General features: G+C 33.4%; 1 protein-coding gene across 2 annotated transcripts in view; it reads right to left on the bottom strand.

Annotated features, from left to right (window-relative positions):
• LOC134264197 (uncharacterized) overlaps positions 1-26,359 on the bottom strand; it is a 65,322-nt gene that overhangs the window by 10,737 nt on the left and 28,226 nt on the right. The window contains exons 3-6 of one of the 2 annotated variants that reach the window (XM_062746493.1): positions 10,294-10,602; positions 9,796-10,074; positions 6,860-7,147; positions 5,066-5,347 (exon numbers count right to left, since the gene is read on the bottom strand). In XM_062746493.1, the coding sequence (XP_062602477.1) occupies positions 5,066-5,347; positions 6,860-7,147; positions 9,796-10,074; positions 10,294-10,602 (1,158 nt within the window). The remainder of the gene's footprint in view (positions 1-5,065; positions 5,348-6,859; positions 7,148-9,795; positions 10,075-10,293; positions 10,603-26,359) is intronic. The other variant, XM_062746494.1, reaches the window with a different exon arrangement.

Raw genomic sequence — 26,359 nt, 5'->3', positions numbered from 1 at the left:
TTTATATAATTCCGATCGGGATCGGTTTAATTTGGGAAAAATCATAGATAAAAGGTGAATTTGAATCCTCTTATTTCCCTCAATATACCTGTTCCCACCAATTTTATGACTCAATAGTTTGTACTTTGTTTTCATATTAACATGAGGAAAAAATTCTGTCATAGTAATGTATTGGCTTTTATAACATATCAAAAATCGGATACTGAATTCAAAAAGTCACTTGCTAAACTCAAGTTTGGACCACATAATTTTTTTCTAAAGAAATAAAATTTGGAGAATTAAAAAAAAAAGATTAGTTGGAAATAAGAAATTTAATTAAGCTAAGCTGTTTACTCTCAGTTGTTGCATAATGCATGTACAAATACTTGTTTTTTTTAATACCGAGTATCAAGAAATCGAACAGATGTTATACATGATTGTAAAAATCATGTATGTAAAAGAAATTAGTATCTTAAATTCATTGTATAAACATTTGAATCCATGGATAAAATAATTTTAAAACAGTTGACTAATTGAACAGAAATAAAAGTTAAACATATTTTTTTCTGATACATTAAATGCAGAACCAAATTTAGGAATATTTCTAGTTTTACGGTAAAAACCGATCCCGATTGAAATAAAACCGACCCTGATTGAAATAATGCAAAATAAGTAAAGTTTTAAAACTAAAGATAACTGCCACCCATAATACATGTAAAAAAAATAAATCAAGAAATTTTTCGGTTATACTACAACAAAAGAGCCAAATTTTACATTACAATTATAGTATTTCCTTCTTTATAAAATTCTGGTCGGGATCGGTTATATTGTGAAAAATTCTATAAAAAAAAGGGTAAATTTGACTCCTTTTATTTCTCTCAATATACGGGTGCTCACTGGTTTTATTGAGTGGCTCAAAAGTTTGTACTTTGTATTCAGAATAACGTGAGAAAAAAAATCTGTCATTTTAATGTATTGGGTTTTATAACGTAATGAAAATTGTATAATTAATTCAAAAAGTTACTTAATGGTAAACTCAATCTTTGACCACATAATTTTTTCTAAAGAAATATAAATTGGAGTCTTTTTCATTACTAAAATTAAAGATAAGAGTCTATGGTATAAATAATATTGACAGACACATCCAGGTTTTGCGTATCTAGTACATATAAAACAGAATAAAAACGTTGTAAGTTTTTTTACCCCCTTGTTGACCTTTTTGCACTTAAAATTGAGCACTTACCAAAAAAAGGACTAGTGACGCACTAAAAAAAATTTTGATGTTGTCATTTGTAAACACTTGCTTTAACAAGTCTATATGCAAAAAAATAATAAAAATCCATGACAAGCGATGTGCCAATCATTGCCTGATTTTCAGTGGACTGCCTCTTAATAAGCTTGCATTTCATTTCATTTACTTTATTCGTATACTTCCTAACAATCTCGCCCCGTGGGGATCCGGGTTAGAATAGGTCCTCAGTACACCCTTACTTGTCGTAAAAGGCGACTAAATGGGGCGGTCCTTCGGATAAGACCGTATAAACCAAGGTCCCGTGTCACAGCAGGTGTGGCACGATAAAGAACCCTCCCTGCTCAAAGGCCGTTAAGTGCCGAGCATAGGCCTAAATTTGCAGCCCTTCACTGGCAATGGTGACGTCTCCATATCAGTGAAATATTCTGGAAAGGGACGTTAAACAATACTCAATCGATCAATCAATCCTAACAATCTCGGTCGAAGTTTTTAAAACTCACTTATGTTTTTGATCTATCATTGCTTAATCAAATGGCAAAGTATTTTAACCATTACATGTATATTTTCTAATATATTATCAGTCGAAAAATACGATTATGCGGGCGAACATTAATTTACGGTAAATATATACAGAAATATATTCTCTTTGTTTCTAAATCGAGAGCTAAGAAAAAAATAAACAAGAATAAATAGATATATAACTAAACATAAGTTTGACAAGCTAAAAGAAAATAGAGGAAATCCTTCCGAACTCCAAAAAAAAACCAATATGTAGGACTATGCTCACACTTTTTCTCATTTTGATTAAGAAAATAAACATTTAAGCATTGAATTCATATTTTGGGATGTCCTCGGTCCTATAACACACCTGGCCGTGCCGACAAATTGAATACCGCGCGTTAGCGCGGTATGATAATTTGTCGGCACGGCCAGGTGTGTTATAGGACCGAAGACATCCCAAAATATGAATTCAATGCTTATACAGGTAAATATCAGTATCGAACATGGGATATCTCGAATACCCCGCTTATGTCGAAGTCGATAGCCGGTCCCGGCCGTATTCTCTATTTATATGATTTAAAAAGACACCTGATATCTCGAACACGGTAATCTCGAATACCCCGCTTATGTCGAAGTATATTCAAAGTCCCAAGCCCAACTTTTACCTGGCTTATCTCGAGGTGCAGTGAATTTTTCGGTCTACTGAACACACCTGGCGTCGTGACTTCACACTTTCTCGCCAGTGGCTATTAATTAACACCTTCAAACCGGGGGAATCTTAATTGATCCCAAGCTCATGTTGGGTATCTGTGACACGGTAATTGGTATGAGAGCTTGGGTGTTGGTGTACTAGACTACGACCAATAAAACCAATCGCAGCAATTATTCAAACTGAATACAGACAGTATTACCGATATTGCATTTAATAATATGCTCTGTATAATTAAAATGGTAAATTCATTAAACACAAAAGATTTTTCAATATAAACAGTTAAGTTGCAGTGCGTAATGCACAGTGCAGTGATTGAATAGATCCATGTTTATCTGCGTATAAATAGATAATCTTGCCCGCCATTTGCATTGTTAGTTTCGTAAACTATATGTACCTTAGTAGTACTTCGTAATGTAAAACAGTAAGATAGTATTCAAGTTCAAAGTTTAAATACTGATTATTTTTTTAGTGCTCTAGATTTTGCCTTTAAAAATTTCATCAAATGTTTTTAAAAATTTCGTCTTTTTCTTTTCTTACGGAGAAGGTTCTTCAACTATAACGTTAATGATACATCCCGTTGGACAACGTACGCATGGCCTGGAAAATGTAAAATCGCTGTATATGCAATAAGGCATGTATCATACATGTTAACTCTCCCGATTTAGGCGGGAGTCTACCGCTTTTTCACTCCATCTCCCGCCTACCGATTTAATTCAGAAATCTACCGCTTTTCTACAAAAGCTGCGTCTAAAGTATTTTTGGTTCGCTTGGGTATCCATTTTTGAAGCCACTCTCATAAAATCTCGCTAGATATCGCGTGATTTGACTCGGAATCATACAAACGCTTTTTTTGTACATAGATTTCAAGCACGGATTTGACAACGACAACAACATAAGACTACCAGTGATTACATTGGTTACGATAAATTAATCAACATCCCTGCCATGAAAAAGGAGGTACAGCTTTTAAGAATTAGATGAAAACATTTGACATCGTCTTTAAAAGCACAGAAGCTCACAACTTTATCAATAAAGGCAATAGAAATCACTCGATTGACCAAGCCATATGGCACATCTCTACTTTCGTTTTCGATCACTGATTTATATAACGAAAGATACGAACTTGTTTTAGATCTAGATTAAACCATGCCATCATTTGTTTTGTTGAAAAACTGAATGAACATTCAGAATTATTTCTTCTAGGCTATTTCAGCAAAGATCACTCTTCAAAAGGCTAAGTAAAGCAGCCAATCCAAGCAAAATGATGAGCATGAAAAATATTTGAATTTGTACAATTTATGTCAAACTTAAGGTGTTTCTGTCTTCTTCTTTGCTGTTGATATTTAAGATTAATTAGTGTAGGTACCTGATTTCATTTAAGGCTTATAATATACATTTATATTACATGAAAGATATTGATAATCCAAGCGTTAAACAACGCGCGCGCAATGCTACCGCTTTTGAGGTCTGAATCTCCCTCTTTTTCATCACAATAGGTTAACATGTATGCATGTATATTAAATTGCTTTACAATCATACACGATAAAGAAAACACCAACATTATTTTTCTTAATATTTATTGCGAATATGCTTGAATCTTTACCGTAAAGAATACATGTTTGGTAATACAGGATAGTGTTATGCATGAAGACGTTTAAGAAAAAAACGGGAAATTATTGAATCAACTTTGGAAGATAACTTCGGATACCTCGAACCCCTGGATATCTCGAAGTCGTGTCCAGGTCCCCTCAACTTCGAGATACTGATATTTCACTGTATTTACATTCTCTAATTTTTCTTTATCATAATTGTTTATTTCCTTCATGCTTAATGTGAATTTAGCGCCCCTCGGTATTGGCGTGCTTGATAAACGTAATAGCCGGTCGTGACGTCGAAAAGCCGTTTGTGATGTTGGAAAGTTAAATAACGCAGATAAACATTGCGAGGAAATAAAATGACAAATTAGTTTTTAATGCACTTTTGCCGTATTTTATGTCAATTTTAAAAGGGTAGTTTTTTTTTATGAAAATGAGTCAAAACAATTAACATTTTGGTTTTCCTAAATACTGAAAATACATGCAGTTCCTTCTGTGTATTCTACCACGCTGTGATCAGGTTTCGCCTGTATTATAGAAAGTTGAACGTCGTGGATTTCTAATGGATTTAATAAAGAAAATTACACTGAATGTAAATATTAACATTTGGTAGTGTTTATTCATACCGTAACTGTAATTTTCTGGAGGGGGAGAATCTTTGAAAAATTAAGATTTATGTTTTACATGCATATGTATTTCAGAATTCCGCTCTTTAAATGCTGCAATGAATACTGCAATACATTAATTGATAATTAATTGATTAATTATTGACATGTACAAATAAACCTAATATAAACACTTTAAAAACAGTTTGAATGAAACAAACACAGTTATACAACTTCAAAAGAATTCTTTCTTGGTTATAACAAATATCACAAGATTGGTAAATGAAATCCATACTCTGTATACATGAATAAACTTGTGCATTGCATTAACATATTCGAAAAGTATTATGTTCCCCAACTTTTTGGCTGTAGTTTATCAGAATTAGAAGGAGAAATATTCTTCTAAGTATATCATACTTACACGTCACATTCACAGTCAATTCCTCATGTTTACTCCCATGTTGTGATGTATTTCCTGTACATCTGTAGGTGCCGGAGTCAGAACATTGAGCTTTTGCTATAGTGTAGTTCAGCCAGTACTTGTCTCGTGGTTCATTGGTATGCCTTTTCGAGACTTTGCTGAGCTTGATTGTAGGGGTGGGATTGCCCTCCACAAAACACGAAATATTGAGAGTATGGCCTTCTTTGATGTTTGACCGAGTCAGATTACTATCATTAAGAAAGATCACAGGTTTCGATAAATCTGCAATTAAATTATATACATTGTATGTTCCACAAAGTGATAAAAAATTGGCTGATAAAGGTCGACTTAAAAAAATATTGCTTGTATAATTGATTATTTTCATTTTATACGATATATGGATCACCTGCATAATATAATTTTATTTTAATTTAGCATAACACCGTATTTTGTTTTGGACGTCGTTTGTTGTATAACAGGACCCGGTAGTGTCGACAAATTGAATGGTATGATATTTGTTGGAAGGACCGTGTCCTGAGGTAGGGCCGCATCTACATCCATTTACATCCAAGAAAGAGATTCAATGCTTAGTTTTGTCTAATTTTCTTTCTTATAATTTATAATTTCATTAATCTTAGTTGTGGATTAAATGCCTGAACAGGAAAATAACTTTAAACGTATTCAGTATTAAAAATAATTTAATAGGGTACATAGTACTTGTTTATTTGAATTGAGCTAAAAAAAAAAGAAAATGCATATAATTTATACTTTGTATTCACATCCTCAGTGACAATAAGGTTAAGCGTGTGTTATAGAGAGTTAAACGGGGTAGATTTCCAATGAATTTTATAACGAAACAAAAACACTGAATGTAAATGAATCATATGGAGATAACAAATAGTTTTCATTATCAGAAGTCCAGAAAAAAGAAAAAAAAAAAGAAGCAGAGCATACACCGACCTCAGAAACATCAGAGATGGGATTAGGTGTCATAGAGTAGTCAGTATGTGCTCCTTGTCATGATCGGGAAGTAACGGATAAATTTATTGTAAATTCAGTTTTTAAATAATAATAATAGTTAACATTCTTGTCTGTATTCAGACGAATTTAACATGATTAAGTACAAATGTTGACGTCGTGTGTATTGGGGTGCAGGAAAGGAAAATCCACCAATCCATGCGTCATTGCGGCAAAATGTCAAACAAGATATCTTTCTGCAGTTCCAATACAATGTGCAATTCAAATGGCAATAATTTTTAAAATGTCATAAGTGCTTTTTTATGCTGAGTTTACACTGATTTTTCTTTAAGTGGATGAAGGGCCTTTAGCTGAAAAAATGCCTGTCATTCAATTTTTTTCATATTTTGTATATTTCTTATTTAGTATGTCCCACATACCTTAAAGCAGATATATCAATAGGTTTCTAGATTAATCCCCCATTCGCGAACCTCTGATTTTGCAATAAAAAAAGAAACGGCGAGTTCTAAGGTTATCCCTGACTTTGAACATAGACCCAAATATTTTTTTTTCGCTGTAGCTTAATTCTAAACCCCCAATTCTTACGAACTGTATTTATCTGCAAAATACATTCTCTCGGTAAACGTGAAGTTTTTAAAAAATAATTTACTCACCTTGATTCCATGGATATTATAGATAAATATGAACTTTTTGATAATTAAACTTGTTCTACTCATTCCAAATTTTGCATTTTAAAGAGGCGGATATTATTTTTATTACTGAAGTATTAGCGCTCAAACTAACGATTATGCCCTTAACATATTAGAATACACTTACAAAGAATGTTTAACTTGATGCTATAATTCTTACGCCCTTCACTGTTGTTAGCTACACATTGCATCAGAATCATTCCATTTCTGTCTTTGTTTAGATATGGTAAAGGTGATGAAGAAATCTCATAAGGTATAACATCTCTAAAACCTCCGTCCGGTTGTTTATACTTCCATTGTACAGTACAAGGTGGATTACAGTCAGCTGAGCAGTTGTACAGACCAAGATCACCATCTTTAATTGTTATTGTGTCGTTAGGAGGTTTTGGGGATATACTGACACTTTTTGGGCCGTCTGTGAAAAGAGGTCAATTACTTTAAAATGTAATGCATTAAATTACAATAACTTAGGAATTTTTATCATTACAATTACAATTACTATTACTCTCATTCAGAAAAGTAATTAATTGAATTACAATTACTTTGTTAAAGTAATGAATTATATTACACATTACATTTTATAAGAGAAAACACAAAACAATTGTATGGCCACACATATTATACCTATAAATTAACTATCACATTTGTTCGATTAATATGCTTTCCCTCAGATCTATAAATCAAAAAGCGGTATTTGGATTTTAGATTTATGTATTATTTTCATGTAGTTTACCAATCCAAATTACAGTTTACAAAGAAAGTGGAACAGAACAATTTCAATGTTGTAGTTTTGTTCAATATCTGATGTTAGTTTCTCTGTTTTTTTTAAATAAATAATTTATTAAACATTTCCTACCAGAGGTTATATGTAAACAGATAATGCTATAAATGTAAAAAGAGTACAGTATTAGAAACTTAATGAATTAATTAATTAGCACTTCTAATTAGATTAACAGGTATAATCAATAAAGCTATAAACTAAACACAACCAAAGGTGATAATTACAAGTACGTAGATGTAGGGATTGAATTTTGAGGCCTTCAGCTACCAAAAATGAATGATGGTCAATATTTTAGTTTCTATTTATATTTGTCCTTAGTTTCTCTTTGTGTCTACAATAAATCATGAATTGTATCATGATTACATTGTCCATTTTACCAGAGTGAAAAGGGAAAAAAAGAAGAAAAATATAATTTGTATCTTAATTTAACTGGAAGTCTCACTATACATGTATTAATGTCTCTTTTTTGTATCGTTCTTTAAAACCTGGTGATTTCTTTTAGTTTTTTTCTATGGTTCTCTTCAATTGATTAAATTATTTTTCAAGAAGATTTCTATTAAAAGAAATATTTATTTAATGTCTATCAATTACCATTTAATAATATAAAAAAATGTAGGATATAAGATTTAATTTTAAGGCTCTAACATTATTACTAAAAAAATAACCTCTCAGTGATATATATTTATTTTCAGGTTCAAAAAAAGAAGAGACTAATATACAAAAATATAATTGAAATGTAATTGAAAAGTAATTGGTCATAACTGGCATTTTCAAGTAATGCATTGCATTACAATTACTTGTAATTGAAAGATGGATCCATTACACATTACCCCATTACTTTGAAAAAATGTAATGATTACAATGCATTACCATTACACATTACCATTACCCCAGTTCTGGCACATAATAATAAAACACATACACTGTATTTCCGAAAATGTTTGTTGATAAATGACCATTGCATTGAGTTTATGACTTGGTACCGCAATATATGACAGTGAGCAGCACAAGCTAGCCCATACAAATATAGTATGAGGCAAAATAAGAGACTGTTATTATTTCATCAAGTATGACAAGAAATTATATATGGAAACCAACACAATATTTGGCATATTTATCACTACAGTTTTATATACCGGTAATAGTATGTATAAACTTGCATGTAGATAGCTAGCAATGAAATATATCTATATATGATAGATATATTTCACTAAAAGGGTCTATCAAACTTGATTCAGACACTCCTGACTGGCATGGTAATAGAAAAAATTGAATATGATAAATGCAGCACAGACGAAAAAAAAATTAACACCCTTCCCCGCAGTCACGCATTTTAACGCATATACCATTTCCTATTTCTAACGCAAAATCACGCATTTACCGTTTCCCCGCAATCACGCATTTTCACGCACTTTAAAAAGTTCATTTTAATCTGAATTTATTGCCAAATTCCAACTATTTTATACTTGCTTGAATCTCATAAAATAAGAAAAGTTATTTTTAATTAAAATACTATTTTAATATATTGATCACGCTAAACTTTAGAGTAATTTGTATCCCGCTATGAAGTGCTTGCGGGGAAATGGTAAAGTAATATTTCTATGACGCAAGGATTCAATGTATGTTGCATAGCAATTCTGTAAGTTGTAAAGAGTTAAAAGGGTCTTCCCAGCAATTGGGACAGGATTTTTGATATTTTCACGAGTGCGAAGCACGAGTGAAAATATAAAAAAAATCCTGTCTCACGAGTGAAATAAATTCCATATTCAACTACAAAACATTGAATTTTCTGTTTATTACATTTAAAAAAAATTCTTTGATTTTTCCTTTCTCTCTGTATTTTTGTAATACAGTCATAGACTCGTGACGTCATAGTTGAGCGGTTGAGACGTCATAGCTATGTGAGGTGAAAACACTGTAAACATGGATTTAGCAACATATGTTTGGTAATTTTGACAGTTTTATTCGTTGTTAGAATGGTTTATTTATTTCCATCTATCTTATATTATGTCAAGGGAGATTTTCTTTACAGCAATCTTCGTTATGAGAAGGGAAATCGAGAGTTTTCCCGCACTTCTGATATTCGTCACACTGTGACAGGATATCATTTTGATATCCTTTCACAGTGTGACAGGATATCATTTTTATTCAATGAATAAATTACAGTATTTCACGGGTAAAAATGTAATAAAAAGTATCCATATAAACCCTTTCCAATGAACTTTAATATAATTATTTGACGTTTTACTATTAAAGTACAGAAGTTTAAGCAAAATACCCACACAAAATGTTTATTTTAATTTCGTCACTTCTTTCTGATTCAAGAGTTTCTTTCGCCTGGCAACTGTACCCTTTGTATCTGTCATCTTTGGAGACCTTGAATGTGTAGTTTGCACTTTGTTCTCCGTCTACTCTGGTGCCATTAGCAAACCAAGTATACGATAATAGTGGGAACTTATGGTAGTCGGGGGCAGATGTAGATTTACTTTCACATTTCAAGGTGGCATTTTTTCCGTCTTTAATTTCCAGGTCTCCAGTTATATTAGGTTTCTCTGGTTTTCCTGAAAAAAATTATTTAAATGATAATGTTGCAGGAAATGAGAGGTGGATTATTACTGTTTACAAACTAAAATTATGACATGATATTAAGTCTCCTCAAAAGAAAAAAAATGTTTGTATCATCTGTCCTTAAATGCAAGATTTCAATTCATGAATTCGTTTGATTTAACTTATGTTTATTTTACTTCATTTTTTTCACTTTTTCAACATCAACACCTTACCAGAAACTATGAGTAGAACCCCCTTTTCTGTTGAGAAAGCTGTTTTCTTTCTTTCACTTCCAACGTAATATCCTGCATCTTCTGCTGATATATTTATCACTTCAAATAAAATTTCAGGGCAACCGGGTTTGGCATGGTAAAAATATTTTTTGTCAAATTTTGTTTTGTATGCTGTGTTAGTTACTGTCATTATCAATTGCGGTTTTCCAATATATGCATGAAATATCTTGTAATCTCCACTTTTTGGAAAATACTTAGCAATCCATGAGATGTTTTTTGATTCTCCCTCCGTAGATTGTACTGTATTGACTGAAAATAGAGACAAAAAATATGTAAATCCTGCAGGTACTTTATAATATTTGAACGAACTATGATATTAATTATCCTTGTAGAATAAAATTATTTTTGGCATTATAATCCTTGCCATATTTATAAATTAAGAGACAATTTTAGCATATTATTTGAAATAATCTTCCATAAATATTTATTACTTGCTTTAAATTCTGATATGAGAATTCAACACTGCATTGATAACGGATTTCAGATCAATATTCAGATCAGAATAAAATTTGGCACACATAGGGTCATAAACAAATTCTGCTGAAACAAAACAGCAAAAACTGCCATATGTAGTGAAATGTTTAAATACCCCATGTATGTGACGTCATGATGTGAAAATGATTTCAATATGAAGATCATTTGGACAAAAAAAAATGGCAGTCGTATTCGAGCAAGGAACGGTTGTCAAGCTACTTCCTTCAAAGATGCATATTATAGGGTTATTGAACTTGATATTGTTGAATATTAACACGAGTTGGCTGTTCAAATGCACGAGCGTGCCAATGTTCATCAATATAGTTTAAAAACTCCTTTATTATACATGTATAGCTAAAACATTTCCACATAATATGTAGAAATTATTCCAACAAAAAAACCTCAAATTAGTGATAATTTAGTATCAGTATTCAAATTAACGTCTGCAGTTAGCGTTCAATATTGCATCATTTCGATGACCCTACCGAGCGATATAAATTACTTATTTATGCTTTAATGGGTCAAATAGGTACCATATCTTAATTAATATTTTCATTTTTGCATGAAAAATAAACACAACCTACCAAGATACCACTTCCTTTCTTAAATGTAGCTCTGAAAATATGATCAGACGATTTTTTTTTACAACAGGGCGTTTAATTTTGAAGGCTCGTGTTCGGAATGTTACAGGCATACTCATTTACGTAATACAAACTTAGCGATCAATAAACCTCAAGATATCGGACGCTTAAATTCTTTAAATTTTGTTAGTAGAATTTATAAGACACTCTTTATTATTTATACAATAAAATAATTTATACACGGTTTTATGAAGATAAAACATTGCAGCGGTTTTTTTTATTATTGGATTGATTGTATTAGTGAAAAAAAGAAGATGTTGAAAAATGATCTTCGTTCTGTTGCCTATTTAAAGAAAACTTGGGAAGAGGTGTTTGTTTTTCTTTAGCAATTTCATATCAAAGATTGCCACCTGTAAATTAGAAAAAAAAGTTGAATGTCTTTTTAAATCCCAAAAATATCGTAGATTTTTTACTTTAAACATATCAGATATGATAAAAAGAAGACACATTACGTTATCAACAATGAATAGTATCTATCATTTGGATTGTTGTTGACAATTTATCTATTGCAAAGGCGTCGGAAGCATGTTGAAAGTGGGGGGATGGGGCTAATTAAAAGTTGGGGGTGGTGGGTTAGACAAACAAAAAAAGAAAAGGAAAACCAAATTTTCAATTTTTATATTTTGTTAATATTTGCAAAAAAGTGTGGGTTCCGGTTTCGACGCCTATTTATTGAATATGACGTTATTTTCCTCCCTATAGTCAAAGCATTATGACCTCATTAAATGTCATTTTCCCCATTACCCGTTTATTTCTCTAAAATTAGTCTGAAGTTGAAGCATTATTAAAATCAATTCAAGTAGAGCACACACTCTTATCCAAGATATGCAATTACTTAATGAAAAAGATCTGTTTCTGAAGATTTACAAACATGTTTTAAGTTTTGGATTGTGGGTTGTGCTCATATTTTTATTCTTTGCTAGAGGTGTATCAAATACGTGTTTTCTGCAAAATTCAAGAACATTGCAATTTCTAGAAGCCTGTTTTCCATTGCCTAGACTCTCAAAAGGAAATTTTATTATATGTAAACCTAAAGGGTTTGTACAGACGTATTGTTTGAACATTTTAAACTTAGACAATATTAAAATCATAATCACTTATAGTTATTAGTCGTGAAAGTTAAATGATATAAAGGGTTATTAAATCATATTGTATATTAATAATAACTCAAGTTTGGTGAATTTGGAAAAGGACTTTGATTTTGTTAACTATTATTATCTTGTTAAAACAAATTGGATTTTGTTGTTGTTCCTATGCACTATAATTTGGTAAATCATTTTGTAATGAAATTGATCCGGATAGACCAATCAAGCCCATCGATAGTAAGAAATAAAATTTAAACGGAAATACAATGGTATTATAAAGAGTTTTGACTAAGAGCAATAAAATATGGAACTTTGAAGTAAATAAGTAAAGGAGCTTAGGGCTAGAACTCCTGTGGTGCAGAGATGGGGACTGAACCCATGAATGTTATTTATGAGTATTTGCCTGCATTAAAGGGTGACGTTGAGGTTCATAGGTCAACGTACAGACCTACGGACAAGCGTAGGTGGTTAGTGATGGTTGGTAAGCCAATGAAATGCATTTTATATCCGGGACCAAGGATACACACTAAGCACAAAAATACCCTGTTTTGGTCAGAAAAGAGCAATCCCGTTTTAATTACCTTTCCCGTGTTTATACCCGGTCTTATTCTCAAATTATCAACTATCTCTTATTCTATTTTTGGGAATCATATTTGGGAGTTCGGTCTCCAGCGTTTTGTATTGTAACGATTTTGACTGTATATATATTGAAAATGTGTGTTTATGTATATGTGATTTTAATTTATTCCGACCGGAAGACGTATTCATCATTATTGTATGTTTAAACTACATTTAAACTTCTTGTACATCATTGTTTTACCTTATTTATAAGTCATGCTGTCATTTCACATTGTTTACTTTCGTTTTCCATTACTTCCGGTCGCGGGAAATTATGTACAGCTCTTACCTAGAATGTGTCGTGATTTCGCGGTTTATAACGTCACGTTGTGTCGTGCTACGTCACTTTAGGTTAACATTTAGTTTTAGAAGTCAGTTCCCAGATAGAAAGACATAGTTGGGCCAACGTTGGCCCAATTCTTTTTCCAACGTTGGCCCACTGTTGGTAACCTTACGTTGGCCCACGGTAATTTTGCTCATCGGCCCAACGTTGGTCCAACATGTTGGCATATTGTTGGGCCAACGTAAGTATAATTGTATGAAAACTATCAGCCAACCTTGATAACTAGTTGGTTAGGTTGGCCCAACGTTGGCCCTTTGTTGAAATGTGAGATGGCATGTTGTTGGTCCAACGTAGTTATTAGTGTATGCCAGCTAGCAGCCAACCTTAACAACTGTTTGGGTAGGTTGGCCCAACGTTGGCCTTATGTTGAAATGTCAGATGGCATATTGTTGGGCCAACGTAGTTTGTAGTTTTTGCCAACTAACAGCCAACCTTAACAACTGGTTGGTTAGGTTGGCTCAATGTTGACCCCTTTTTAAAATGTCAGATGGCAAATTGTTTGGCCAACGTACTTGTTACATAGAAACATTTTCAATTGGTTAAGTGATGCTTTACATAAACTTATTTTATGACTGTTTAAAAATATTAATACACAATTCAGTCTGCATTCTGTTATGGGTCAGAATTACCCGAAATGCCATCAAAGATCAATAACACAAATTAAACTTAACAATAATTTATTTACAGTAATATATAATAAGTATATGAAACATAAAGTACAAACTTAGCAAGAATCTAAGAATACATACATCAGAGTGTCCGTTGCTGCACACAATATCCCAGTGAAAATATATCCCAGTTATATCTCAATAGTGCTTATACGACAAAGTATCTATGCATCGAATTGACAGGGTATTTATACAGTAATATAAATCTAGAATATTCTAGAAATTGTTAAATCATGATACTACTGGAACAATCTGGACATACCCAACATTTAAGAATGTTCTAGATAAAATGACCGAACATGTTGACCACTCTGGAACGTTCAAGAAATTTAATGTTACTAATTATATACATAATGAAACAATACGCATCTCACAACACCTCCCCTCTTAAAAAAGTTTGAATGTCAATGAAAACTTTTATTATTAAAATAAAAGTAATGTACATTAATACAAAATCTAGTATGTTTACGATACTCTTGACAAGGCTTCTGCAATAACATTGTCTTTGCCTTTGATATGCTTAATTGTTATGTTGTATTCTTGTAACAACAAACTCCATCTAGTCAGTCTTTGATTCTTATTTGACAATTTATGCAAAAATGTCAGGGGGTTGTGATCCGTATATACAAGAATTGGATGCAAAGTAACATTCAGATAAACATCAAAATGCTGTAAGGCTAACATCAAAGCAAGGCATTCCTTTTCAATGGTGGAATACTTTTGTTGACATTTTGTAAGTTTCTTTGAAAAATAAGAAACAACTCTATCTACCTTATCACTATGTTCTTGAAACAAAGCTGCCCCGATTCCAACATCACTAGCATCAACAGTTAGCTTAAATTGCTTAGCAAAATCTGGAGTTGACAGAACTGGATTGCTCATAAGGACAGATTTGATTTTATGAAAGGATTTTTCACAGTCCTTTGTCCATTCAAAGTTAACCCTCTTTTGTAAAAGATTTGTAAGTGAACTAACAACTGAGGAAAAATTTGGACAAAATTTTCTGTAAAACCCAGCCATGCCCAAAAACCTCATTAATTCTTTCTTGTTTGTAGGAATCGGGAACTTTGCAATAGCTTCCACTTTAGCCATAATTGGTGTAACATAACCTTGACCTACTTTATGACCTAAATATTCTACATAAGCATGACAAAATTCGCTCTTCTCAAGATTCACAGTTAATTTTGCTTTAGCTAAAATGTCAAATAAAGCAAGCATGATTCGGAGATGTTCGTCCCATGTGTTGCTGTATATGACGACATCATCAATGTAGGCCTCGCATCCCTCAAGATCATGGAGAAGGGAGTGAATCATCCTTTGGAATGTAGCCGGTGCGTTTTTCATGCCAAAAGGCATTACTTTATACTGGTAAAGTCCATCTGGTGTAGCAAAAGGAGATATTTATTTTGCTCTTTCTGTTAACGGTACTTGCCAGTAGCCTTTCAACAGGTCAAATTTACTGACAAATTTGGCGTTTCCAATGCTGTCAATACAGTCATCAATTCTAGGTATTGGATATGAATCAGTTTTGGTAACAGAATTCACCTTTCTAAAGTCTGTACATAATCGGTAGGAACCGTCCTGTTTTGGTACAAGAATACACGGTGAGCTCCAATTACTTTTACTAGGTTCAACAATGTCATTGTCCAACATATACTGCACTTCCCTTCTTAGGTACTGCAATTTTTTTGGATTGAGACGATACGGATTTTGTTTGAAAGGCAGAGCGTCGCCAACTATAACATCATGACAAGCTGCATTAGTTTTCTTTGGAACATCCGAGAAGATTTGATGGTACTTATTCATCAAGTTTTTAACTTGTTCTTTTTGGTGAATGTTCAAATGTCCAAGCTTGGCATCAAAATCAGCCAAAATTTCTGAGCTTTCAAGCGGACACTCTGATTACAATCTTTCTCATTCATCTCTACACTCGTATCACTCTCAATACAATTTTGAACAGTCTTAGCGTTGGCTAAAGTGGAAAGTGGTTTTACAGAATTTCGGTCACACCTTTCAAAATACTCTTTTAACATGTTAATGTGACAAACCCGTTTCTCTTCACGTCGACCTGGTGTCTTAACTACATAGTTTACATCACTGATCTTGCTTTCAATTTCATAAGGGCCATAAAATCTGGCCTGTAAAGGATGACCAGGAATAGGTAAAAATACAAGAACCTTATCACCTGGCTTAAACACCCTATTTCTGGCATCTGTGTCGTACCACATTTTCATTTTCATCTGAGAACTCTTCCAATTTTCTTGTGCTAATTTACAAGCATTGTAAAGTTTTTCTTTGAAATCAGACACATAATCTAAAAGATTAAGATCACTAGTCTCAGTCAGCCACTTTTCCTTCAACAATTTTAAAGGACCTCTAACTGTATGACCGAACACCAATTCAAAAGGACTAAACCCAAGAGACTCCTGGACTGCCTCTCGTGCAGCAAATAGTACAAGATGAACCCCTTCATCCCTGTCTTTTTCATACTGGTAACAACAGGTCTTCAGCATTGTTTTTAGGGTTTGATGAAAACGTTCTAGCGCTCCCTGGGACTCAGGATGATAAGCAGTTGATCTATATTGCCTTATACCCAACTCATGCATGACTTGCTGGAACAACCCCGACATAAAATTTGAGCCTTGATCCGACTGAATTGCCTTGGGTGCTCCTACAAAACTGAAAAACTTGAAAAGGGCCTTAACTATGCTCTTTGCCTTTATATTCCTTAGAGGTATGGCTTCAGGAAATCGAGTGGATGTACACATAATGGTTAGTAAATACTGGTTTCCTGACCTAGTCCTAGACAAAGGTCCTACACAATCCACCAACACTCGACTAAACGGTTCTTCAAAAGCTGGAATGGGTTGGAGAGGAGCAGATGGTATCTTCTGATTTGGTTTATCTACCATCTGACAGACATGGCATGACTTGCAAAACTTCGAAACATCCTTTCTTAGCTTAGGCCAATAAAAATGACTCAAAATCCTATTATAAGTCTTATTGATACCTAAATGACCAGCCATAGGTGTATCGTGAGCTAAACTCATGGCATCTCGACGATAAGCAGCTGGGACCACTATCTGGTGAACAACACGCCACACTTCATCTGGAGAAGCATCAGGTGGTCGCCATTTTCGCATAAGGATGCCATCTTTCATATAGAAGCATTCTCCAACTTTAGTAGCCTCTTCTAGTGGAAGTGCCCTCTTACTAAGTTGAATGATATCTGGGTCTTTATGTTGTTCAGAGAGTAAACGTTCTCGGCTGAGGATTTCCTTGCCTTGGCTAACTAGTGGATGCTACTCATCATCCTCACCACCAAATTTTGGTAACAGTTCTTTCTTCTCTTGCTTCTTGATATTGTGTGGTTCCATGCTTGTTTGAGTGCCATCAAGGTCAGATAAGAAAGTGTCATTCAAATCAATATCAACAGAGGAATTCGTCTCGTCAAAGGCTTGAGTTTGGTCTGCCTCCATTTCTCGTCTTCTGGCCATCGCTCTAGTAACAGCACAGGCTGGATATATGTCATCATCTTCATCATTATACATGACATCTGGAGTGATCTTCTCACAAACTATAGGATCTGGTACAACCTTTCCACCAGCTAAATCGTTGCCTAGCAACAAAGAAATGCCTGGAACGGGAAGAGTAGTTCGAACAACTACGATAACAGGTCCAGTAACTAAATCTGACTTCAAACTAATTCTATGCAAGGGAACATCAATGACGCCTAGCTCCACACCCTGTAATAAAACTGACCCACCAGTAGAAGTCTGCTCAGACAAAGGAAGCACACCCTCTAACAATAACGTCTGTGCAGCACCAGTATCTCTCAAAATCTGGACAGGTTTTATTTCGCTAGAGTCACCGAGTGAAACAAATCCCTGAGACATAAAGGGCTTATAATCCTCCATAGAATCAATAGAACTGGACTGTGAACCCTGGACATCAGGAGTGTCAGAACAAATCGAAACTAAGGTTTCTCTATCACCTCTAACTGCCGCACAAGCATGTGGTTGAGTTTTATCAAAATCAATTTTTCTCTTAACTTTAAAACATTCACTGATCAGATGACCCTTTTTCTTACAATAACTACAAGTAGGAAGCGACCCTATTCCAGACGATCCTTCAACACGTCCTGGACCGGACTTAAAACCACCTTGGGATGGAGACTGGGAACTTGTGAAAGACTGAGACCCTGAACCACTCTTTTTATATGTGTCTGAATTGGTAGAATTACTGCTAGTCTGAGATCTTGAAACAAAATTCTTTTTATGAGACAGAGCATAAGTATCAGATATGACTGCTGCCTCTTCAAGAGTTTTCACATTCTTATCTTCTAAATGTGTTTTCAAATCTTGAGGAACACATTCCTTAAACTCTTCAACCAGGATGACTTGGCGCAAATTAGCAAAAGTTTTATCAAGATTCTTAGATCTAAACCAATGATCGAATAAATCTTCTTTCTCTCGTGAAAATTCAACAAATGTTTGATTATCAAACTTCCTATACTTTCTGAACTTTTGTCTATACGCTTCAGGTACTAATTCATAGGCTTTTCATATTGCTGCTTTGACCTTCTCATAGTCTGAACTTTCAGCTACCCCTAGTGCAGAGTATACCTCAGCTTCTTTGCCAATCAGTACACTTTGTAACATTGTTGACCAAACGTGTTGTGGCCATTTAAGATTCTCTGCGACTTTTTCAAATTGGGGAAAATATTTGTCTACATATTTTTCTTGAAATTTCGGAACTAATCTGATATTTTTTGCTGCGTCAAATTCATTCTTGACAAATGACGGTTCTGGTTGGTGCTGTAATCTTAATTTCTCTAACTCAAAGTGCTGTTGTCTTTCTAATTTGTCTAATTAAAATTTTCGTTCATGCTCTCGTTCTTCTCTTTCTAATTTGTCTAATTCAAATTTTCGTTCAAGCTCTCGTTCTTCTCTTTCTCTTTCTCGCTCTTCTCTTTCTTTTTCTCGCTCTTCTCTTTCTTTTTCTCGATCTTCTCTTTCTTATTTTTTTCATTCTAATCGCATTTTCTCTAACTCTAATTGAAATTGATATTCTGCCATTTTGTAAGAGCCTAATTCTGATTTAACTGTATATTCTGGAAGATCATATTTTTCAAAGATGTTTTCTTCTACTAGTTTGTTTGCAACTTTAATTCTAATGTCTTGCTTTCTCTGAGAGGATTTAACATCTAACCCAAAATGCAAACCTAATGCGATCAAGTCATCCTTTTTTAACGTATCAAAAACCTGAACACTTGGTGAACTAAGAAAGTCTGTGACCGAAAATACCATGTTGATTTTTGCTGGCTTATAGTCAAATTTAACGGTTCAATAAACAAAATTCTGACAATAAACTGCAAAAGTGCAAGAAATTCTTTATCCCGGACGAGGCCCCAATTCTGTTATGGGTCAGAATTACCCGAAATGCCATCAAAGATCAATAACACAAATTAAACTTAACAATAATTTATTTACAGTAATATATAATAAGTATATGAAACATAAAGTACAAACTTAGCAAGAATCTAAGAATACATACATCAGAGTGTCCGTTGCTGCACACAATGTCCCAGTGAAAATATATCCCAGTTATATCTCAATAGTGCTTATACGACAAAGTCTATCTCTATGCATCGAATTGACAGGGTATTTATACAGTAATATAAATCTAGAATATTCTAGAAATTGTTAAATCATGATATTACTGGAACAATCTGGACATACACAACATTTAAGAATGTTCTAGATAAAATGACCGAACATGTTGACCACTCTGGAACGTTCAAGAAACTTAATGTTACTAATTATATACATAATGAAACAATACGCATCTCACAACAATTCATAATGCATACATGGACATGTTCAATGAAAACATTACTAATGATTCACTGTGAAAATATTTTATATACATCAATTCAATCATAATTTACAAAATAAATTTTAAAATAGACAATAGAGGTAAATTATTAAAAAGTATCAATTCAAAGTTCTTAATCAGGGCTCATTTCCTTTATTACTGTCCTTTTGTTGTATTCCCGCTCTTTTTCCGTCCCTTCATCGCCTCCCGTTTTCTTCATCTTGATCTTTGTCATACGTACTCCTACTTAATATACGTCTTTATGCATTGTCTTCGATTTCATTGCTATATACCGCCACAACATTTTTTTTCCTTGCAGTCTCTGACTAAAAATACGAAATAGTTTGATTTAGAAACAATGCAATTACTGGTCCAACTTATGAATAAATATTACTTAAATTAAATCTTTTAATAAAGAGAATGATGTATTATACTATTAGTGCACCTTAATCTCCTTGTTACAATCGTGCCTGTAATAGACAGTTAAGAATTAGATAGAAACAACTTAAAAGATGTAATTTAACCTTAACTTACAGTGCTTGTGTGCAAAAACATGAAAAGAATGAATTCCGAGTCAATATATTTTAACAGTTTACCTGAATAAATAAGAATAAATATACTTACATCGCTTCTAAATGCAAATTTAAATTTTACTTCTTCTTGCTTGCCCTGCATTTTCAGTCTGTGAGCAAGTCTGTGAGCAATTGAATCTGACAGCTCACTCCACAGTTTGGTGTAATTTGATACCCGCGCGACTCCCCCAATCTTTAGCGAACGCCTTACTTTTGTTTCTATTTAATTATAAAGCATTATGATTTATGTATATGTAGGCTTCTTTCACATCCTGTTCCTGAGAACTTATATTCAGTCTTCTCTAAATTCTCATGAAAACAACGGTCATGAAAAAATTCATTATTTCAAGGGTTTTATTTCAAATAAATAAATAAGCATGCATGTGCACAATTCAAAAAATATAATAAAACACTCTTTGGTGCTGTGATCACTTAAGTTCAAATTTAAGATTCTGAAAATATCAGATCTAAACAAAAACAGTCATCCAATTAAAAGCATGGACATTAAATGTCCTCTTAATTATTTCAGAATGTGCATCTAAATTAAAACTTAATGAGAACCAACGTTGTCCCAACGTAAAGCTCAGCAGCTAAGAATTAATAATTTGGCCAGCGTTGGCCCATTATAAATATCCCATCTTTGAAACACCTAAACAAAAGAACACTCTTGCTAACATCGGGCCAACGTCGGGCCAACATACTACTACCAACTTGATAAGACACTTTCTTTAAGTGTGTATTACAAACATCGGGCCATAGTTGGGTCAGCATACTACTACCAATTTGATAAGACACTTCCTTTAAGGGTGTATTACAAACATTGGGCCAACGTTGGCCCAACATCAACATCCCTCCTTCCTTGTGAAGTAAAGTGAATGGAAGTTGCTAACGTTGGACCAACGTTGGGCTAACATAGGAATTCTATCATGGTCGAGAAGGTTGGCATGGTGACATTGGTCCAATGTTGGCCCAACGTTGTTCCCCCAACACAACCATACAACCTTTTGCCAATGTTGGCCCAGCATAGTCTTGCTATCTGGGTTGGGATTTTAAGATGATAGTGGACGGACGTAAAATATTTTTAAGGAGTTATTTTGAATATTAGCCCAGACTTGTGAATTTGTAGTCGCTACCAAACTATTTGTAAGATGTCCAGGTAATTTAATTGGAATTTGTGATAATTCATTTATTATTTATAAAATTTCGTATTAGGAATTTACTTTAACTTTATTTGAAATTTGTGGAATCCTTTGAATCTAGCAAGTGACGTTGTGTAACTATATTATATATTTTTGAAATATACATTGTTGTTAATTATTTACTATCATTATCAAATTTTTGAATATCAGAATATAATTTTTGAAAACTTTATTATCTTTGGTGTTGATTTCTTTAGTAAAAACCGCTACCAGGTTTATTCATATTGCGCTACCAGAAATTATATTATACAAATACCAATTTGGTAATTAAAAATTATTTTATCCTATCTTAAGAACTCGTAACGGCGAAAACGTAACAGTATTTTGGACGGATCTTTTGAACATTTATTTCAACAGTGCATTGGTTTATACGGATCAAATTTTGAATTTCGAAAACGCTTACTGAAAATGTATGTATTACATTTCCTATCACAGTAAATTGTAAATAGGATCAATAAAATTTAAACCAACCAAAGTGCCATCGCTGGCTTACGACAAATGAAAACACCAAGTCTCCACTTTATCTTTATATTTGAAATGGGAAAGAGGGTGATTGTTTATTTTTAATTGATATATAGAATGGGCCATTTTATACATAAGATGAACATAGCGCATTAAACTTTAAATCTGACGGTAGATTTTTGATTTACTGACATCCTAATAGGATTTAACGTAAAATCTTACGGCGTTTACAGTAGTAAACTAAATCTAGTAAAAAAAATCTTATACAGTGTGCCATGTAAAAATGAAACGTACAAAAGAGCTTATTGGATTGTGAATATATTATTCAATACAAAAAAAACTTTAAAACACATTTCGAAATATTTCAACCGTGTTACCGGCCTTCATCAGTCGTGTTTATTTAAACCTGCCTTGTTTTTAAGACTTTACAATGTCGTGAACAGTGGCCTTCAATGAATATAATATTCCAAATGGATTAATATATTGGGAGAGATCCGCTCTTGATTGTGCCGGCATATTTTGCTTTTGTGAGTTCAGTATCTACAACACATGATGAACGTCATTTTTTGACGTGATTGATTTTTCACATCTTGACTGCAAATCGGCTTTAATGAACATAGAAATTGAGAGGCAACGTCTAAAATGCAATAAAATTGCGCCAAAAACATCTATATTAGATATATGTGAGAGCAAAAATTGTACTTGTGTATCAAAATTTTTATCATACAGAATATATCCCAAAATACTATATATCATTGAATACGGGGTATATTAAAAATATGATTTTATAGTATATATAAAAGTATATCTGTAAAAATAAGTTTTGATCACAATGTCACACAAATGTTCATAAAACCAATTCAAAGACAGAAGTGTTCTCTTTTTTTAATACCAGAAATTTACGGTATATAAGTGTTCAACTTTTTCTTCCAAAGATTTTCTTTATTTATTTAATATATATATATTTAATATTAATTTATTTCTGTTGTTTTTTGAAAATGAAACGGAGATTTTTTGTTGCATATAAAATTGTCATTCGATTTATTATGGAGGAATATAGAAAATTAAGTCGACTCGTGAAAAAAAGGAGATTGTATCACAATCGACAAACCGTTAAAATATTTTCACAAAGAAATATCAGGAGATGTTAAACGAATGATGAGTTTGAATAACTTCTTAAACTTATTTTTTTTAAATAGATACAAAGATAAAATAGATAATGCCCCGAACCTTCAAGACCCTGCACAATCCAAAATTCATGCGATGCAGGGAGGCAGCGAGTACTTGAATTGAAATGCTGGAAGAATGACTGAAATAATGTAATAGATATAATTCATTTTGCGTTGATCTCGACGCAAAATGTTAAATAATACAAAATCTAATAATTAAAAATATTTTCATTGTATTTTGCATTATTTCTTTTTGTGTTGATCTCGACGCAAAATATAGCAACGCAAAATGTTATAGCTCCATTGTATGGCATTTTGCATTGTTATCACATTTCGCAATGTAATAGAGCATTTCACTATATACAAGGGTTGTCCAAAACGTTCGTGGACAATGACGTTTTTGTCAAAATAAATGGTTCGATATGCATCTATTGTACGAGGGGTTATTAAAAAGTTCGTGGACTATCGTTATAAAATTAAAACTGCTTTATGTACATCATTGAAATTTAAAATATCTAGTTAGCACCATCTTTTCTATCGAAAGAATAAACCAAAAATCATGAATTTTATTTTTTAAGTAATGCTTTTGTAAGCAATCGGATGTCCTGGCGGCGGAACCTCGAAAACAACGTTTTTGCGACCTATGTGTATCTGAGAAAAACTCTTGATATGATCATTTGACATCCTAAATTTCCGATAATTCAGTTATGTGTTGGGACACAATTGTTCCATAAAATATGAAATTTTCACTTCATTCTGGAAGTTCTATGAAACTTTATCGTAAATTTTACACGGAAAGTCCAAACAAATGAGGCCTTGAAAAAAACGTAAAAGGGGGGTCGGGATTTCCGTTTTCAACATTCTATAAAGTTTTTCCCCTGAAAAAACTGGTAAAGACCTAAAATATGTTGAAACTGTCTAGAGAGGAAATAATATGCATCCAGAGTACTTGTCTTTTAATGTCAAAATAGATTCAGAGAGAAAGGGGATAAACAATTAAAGCCGATTTGCAGTCAAGATGTGAAAAATCAATCACGTCAAAAAATGACGTTCATCATGTGTTGTAGATACTGAACTCACAAAAGCAAAATATGCCGGCACAATCAAGAGCGGATCTCTCCCAATATATTAATCCATTTGGAATATTATATTCATTGAAGGCCACTGTTCACGCTATTGTAAAGTCTTAAAAACAAGGCAGGTTTAAATCCTTATTCAGCTCCAGGGAATCTAATCTAACAAGAGGCCCATGGGCCACATCGCTCACCTGAGTAGCTTGGGTGATGCAGATCTCTACCAGATTCCCCCTCTTGCTATACCTATCATGCCAAACAACCCCCTTCCCTTTCTTTATTTTAAAACTTTAGAATCTACACTACCCAAGGATGCTTCTACGTAAGTTTCAGCTTTCCTGGCCCAGTGGTTCTTGAGAAGAAGAATTTTAAAGATTTGTTCTATATTTATTTTTATGTAAAACTTGGAATTCCCTATTGTGGCCAGCCCTACCCCCAGAGGTCATAATTTTAACAATTTAATATCTACACTACCAAAGGATTTTTCCATATAGGATTCAGCTTTCCTGGCCCAGTGGTTCTTGAGTAGACGAATTTTAAAGATTTGTTTTAAATATATTTCTATGTAAAACTTAGATTCTCTGTTGTGGCCCGCCCTACCCCCAGGGGTCATGATTTTAACAATTTTATATTTGCACTACCCAAGGATGCTTCCACATAAGTTTCAGCTTTCCTGGCCAAGTGGTTCGTGAGAAGAAGATTTTTAAAGATTTGTTCTATATATTTCTATATAAAACTTAGATTCTCTATTGTGGCCCCACCCTACCCCTGGGGTCATGATTTTAACAATTTAATATCTACACTACCCATGGATGCTTCCACATAAGTTTCAGCTTTCCTGGCCAAATGGTTCTTGAGAAGAAGATTTTTAAAGATTTGTTCTAATTATTTCTATGTAAAATTTGGACTCTCTATTGTGGCCCCACCCTACCCCTGGGGGTCATGATTTTAACAATTTAATATCTACACTACCCATGGATGCTTCCACATAAGTTTCAGCTTTCCTGGCCAAGTGGTTGTTGAGAAGAAGATTTTTAAAGATTTGTTCTATATATTTCTATATAAAACTAGGATTCTCTATTGTGGCCCGCCCTACACCTGGGGGTCAGGATTTTAACAATTTAATATCTACATAGATAGTCACGTAGGGGGGGGGGAGTCACGTGACAAGACATGGCGTAGGACGCATTTTTCCACGAGCACTGCTGAGTGGAACTATTTTAGCGTATATCGTTATATATTAGTGTTTATTTGATCTAAGAAAGCTGATGGTTGGAGTGGACACTGCACGGTGAGTCGCCTGTGACGTATTTTGAAATTTAATATAGTGTATTCCTTTGATTTCACCGTGAGTCGAGTAGTGTTCACGCATGCAAGCATGGCGAGTAATGTTACTAGCCCCTCGACAACACCACCAGCTAGTGGTAAAGACAGTAGTAAAGACAATAAAAAGAAAAAAAATCATTCAACTGAACATAAAATCGGCATCTACTTCTGTTAAGAACACTGTAGTGTCTGATAAAAAAGCTACAAAAAAGCCCCGATTAAGCAGTTCCGACCAAATCCCCGCAGGTGCCCCAGACGGTAAAAATGACCTACATTCAATTCAAGAAAGTCTGGACGAAATAAAGCAAGGGATGGTTACAAAAGATGATATTGGTGAAATTGTGAAAAACATTTTGTCAGAACTGAAAGGTGAATTTGTCAAAGAAATCAAGATTGCAATTAAAGATGAAATAAAAAAGGAAATCAAAAATGAAATTAAGGCCGAGATAGAAAAATTCACTCACAAGAACGTTGATGAAAAAATGAAGAGGGCTAACAT

Source organism: Saccostrea cucullata, unplaced genomic scaffold (genome assembly GCF_032062105.1).
Source record: "Saccostrea cucullata isolate Sc308-1 unplaced genomic scaffold, CSIRO_AGI_Scuc_v1 ctg4182, whole genome shotgun sequence".
NCBI lineage: Eukaryota > Metazoa > Mollusca > Bivalvia > Ostreida > Ostreidae > Saccostrea > Saccostrea cuccullata.
The sequence above is the reverse complement of the archived record's forward strand: the minus strand, read 5'-3'. Positions and strand labels throughout refer to the sequence as shown.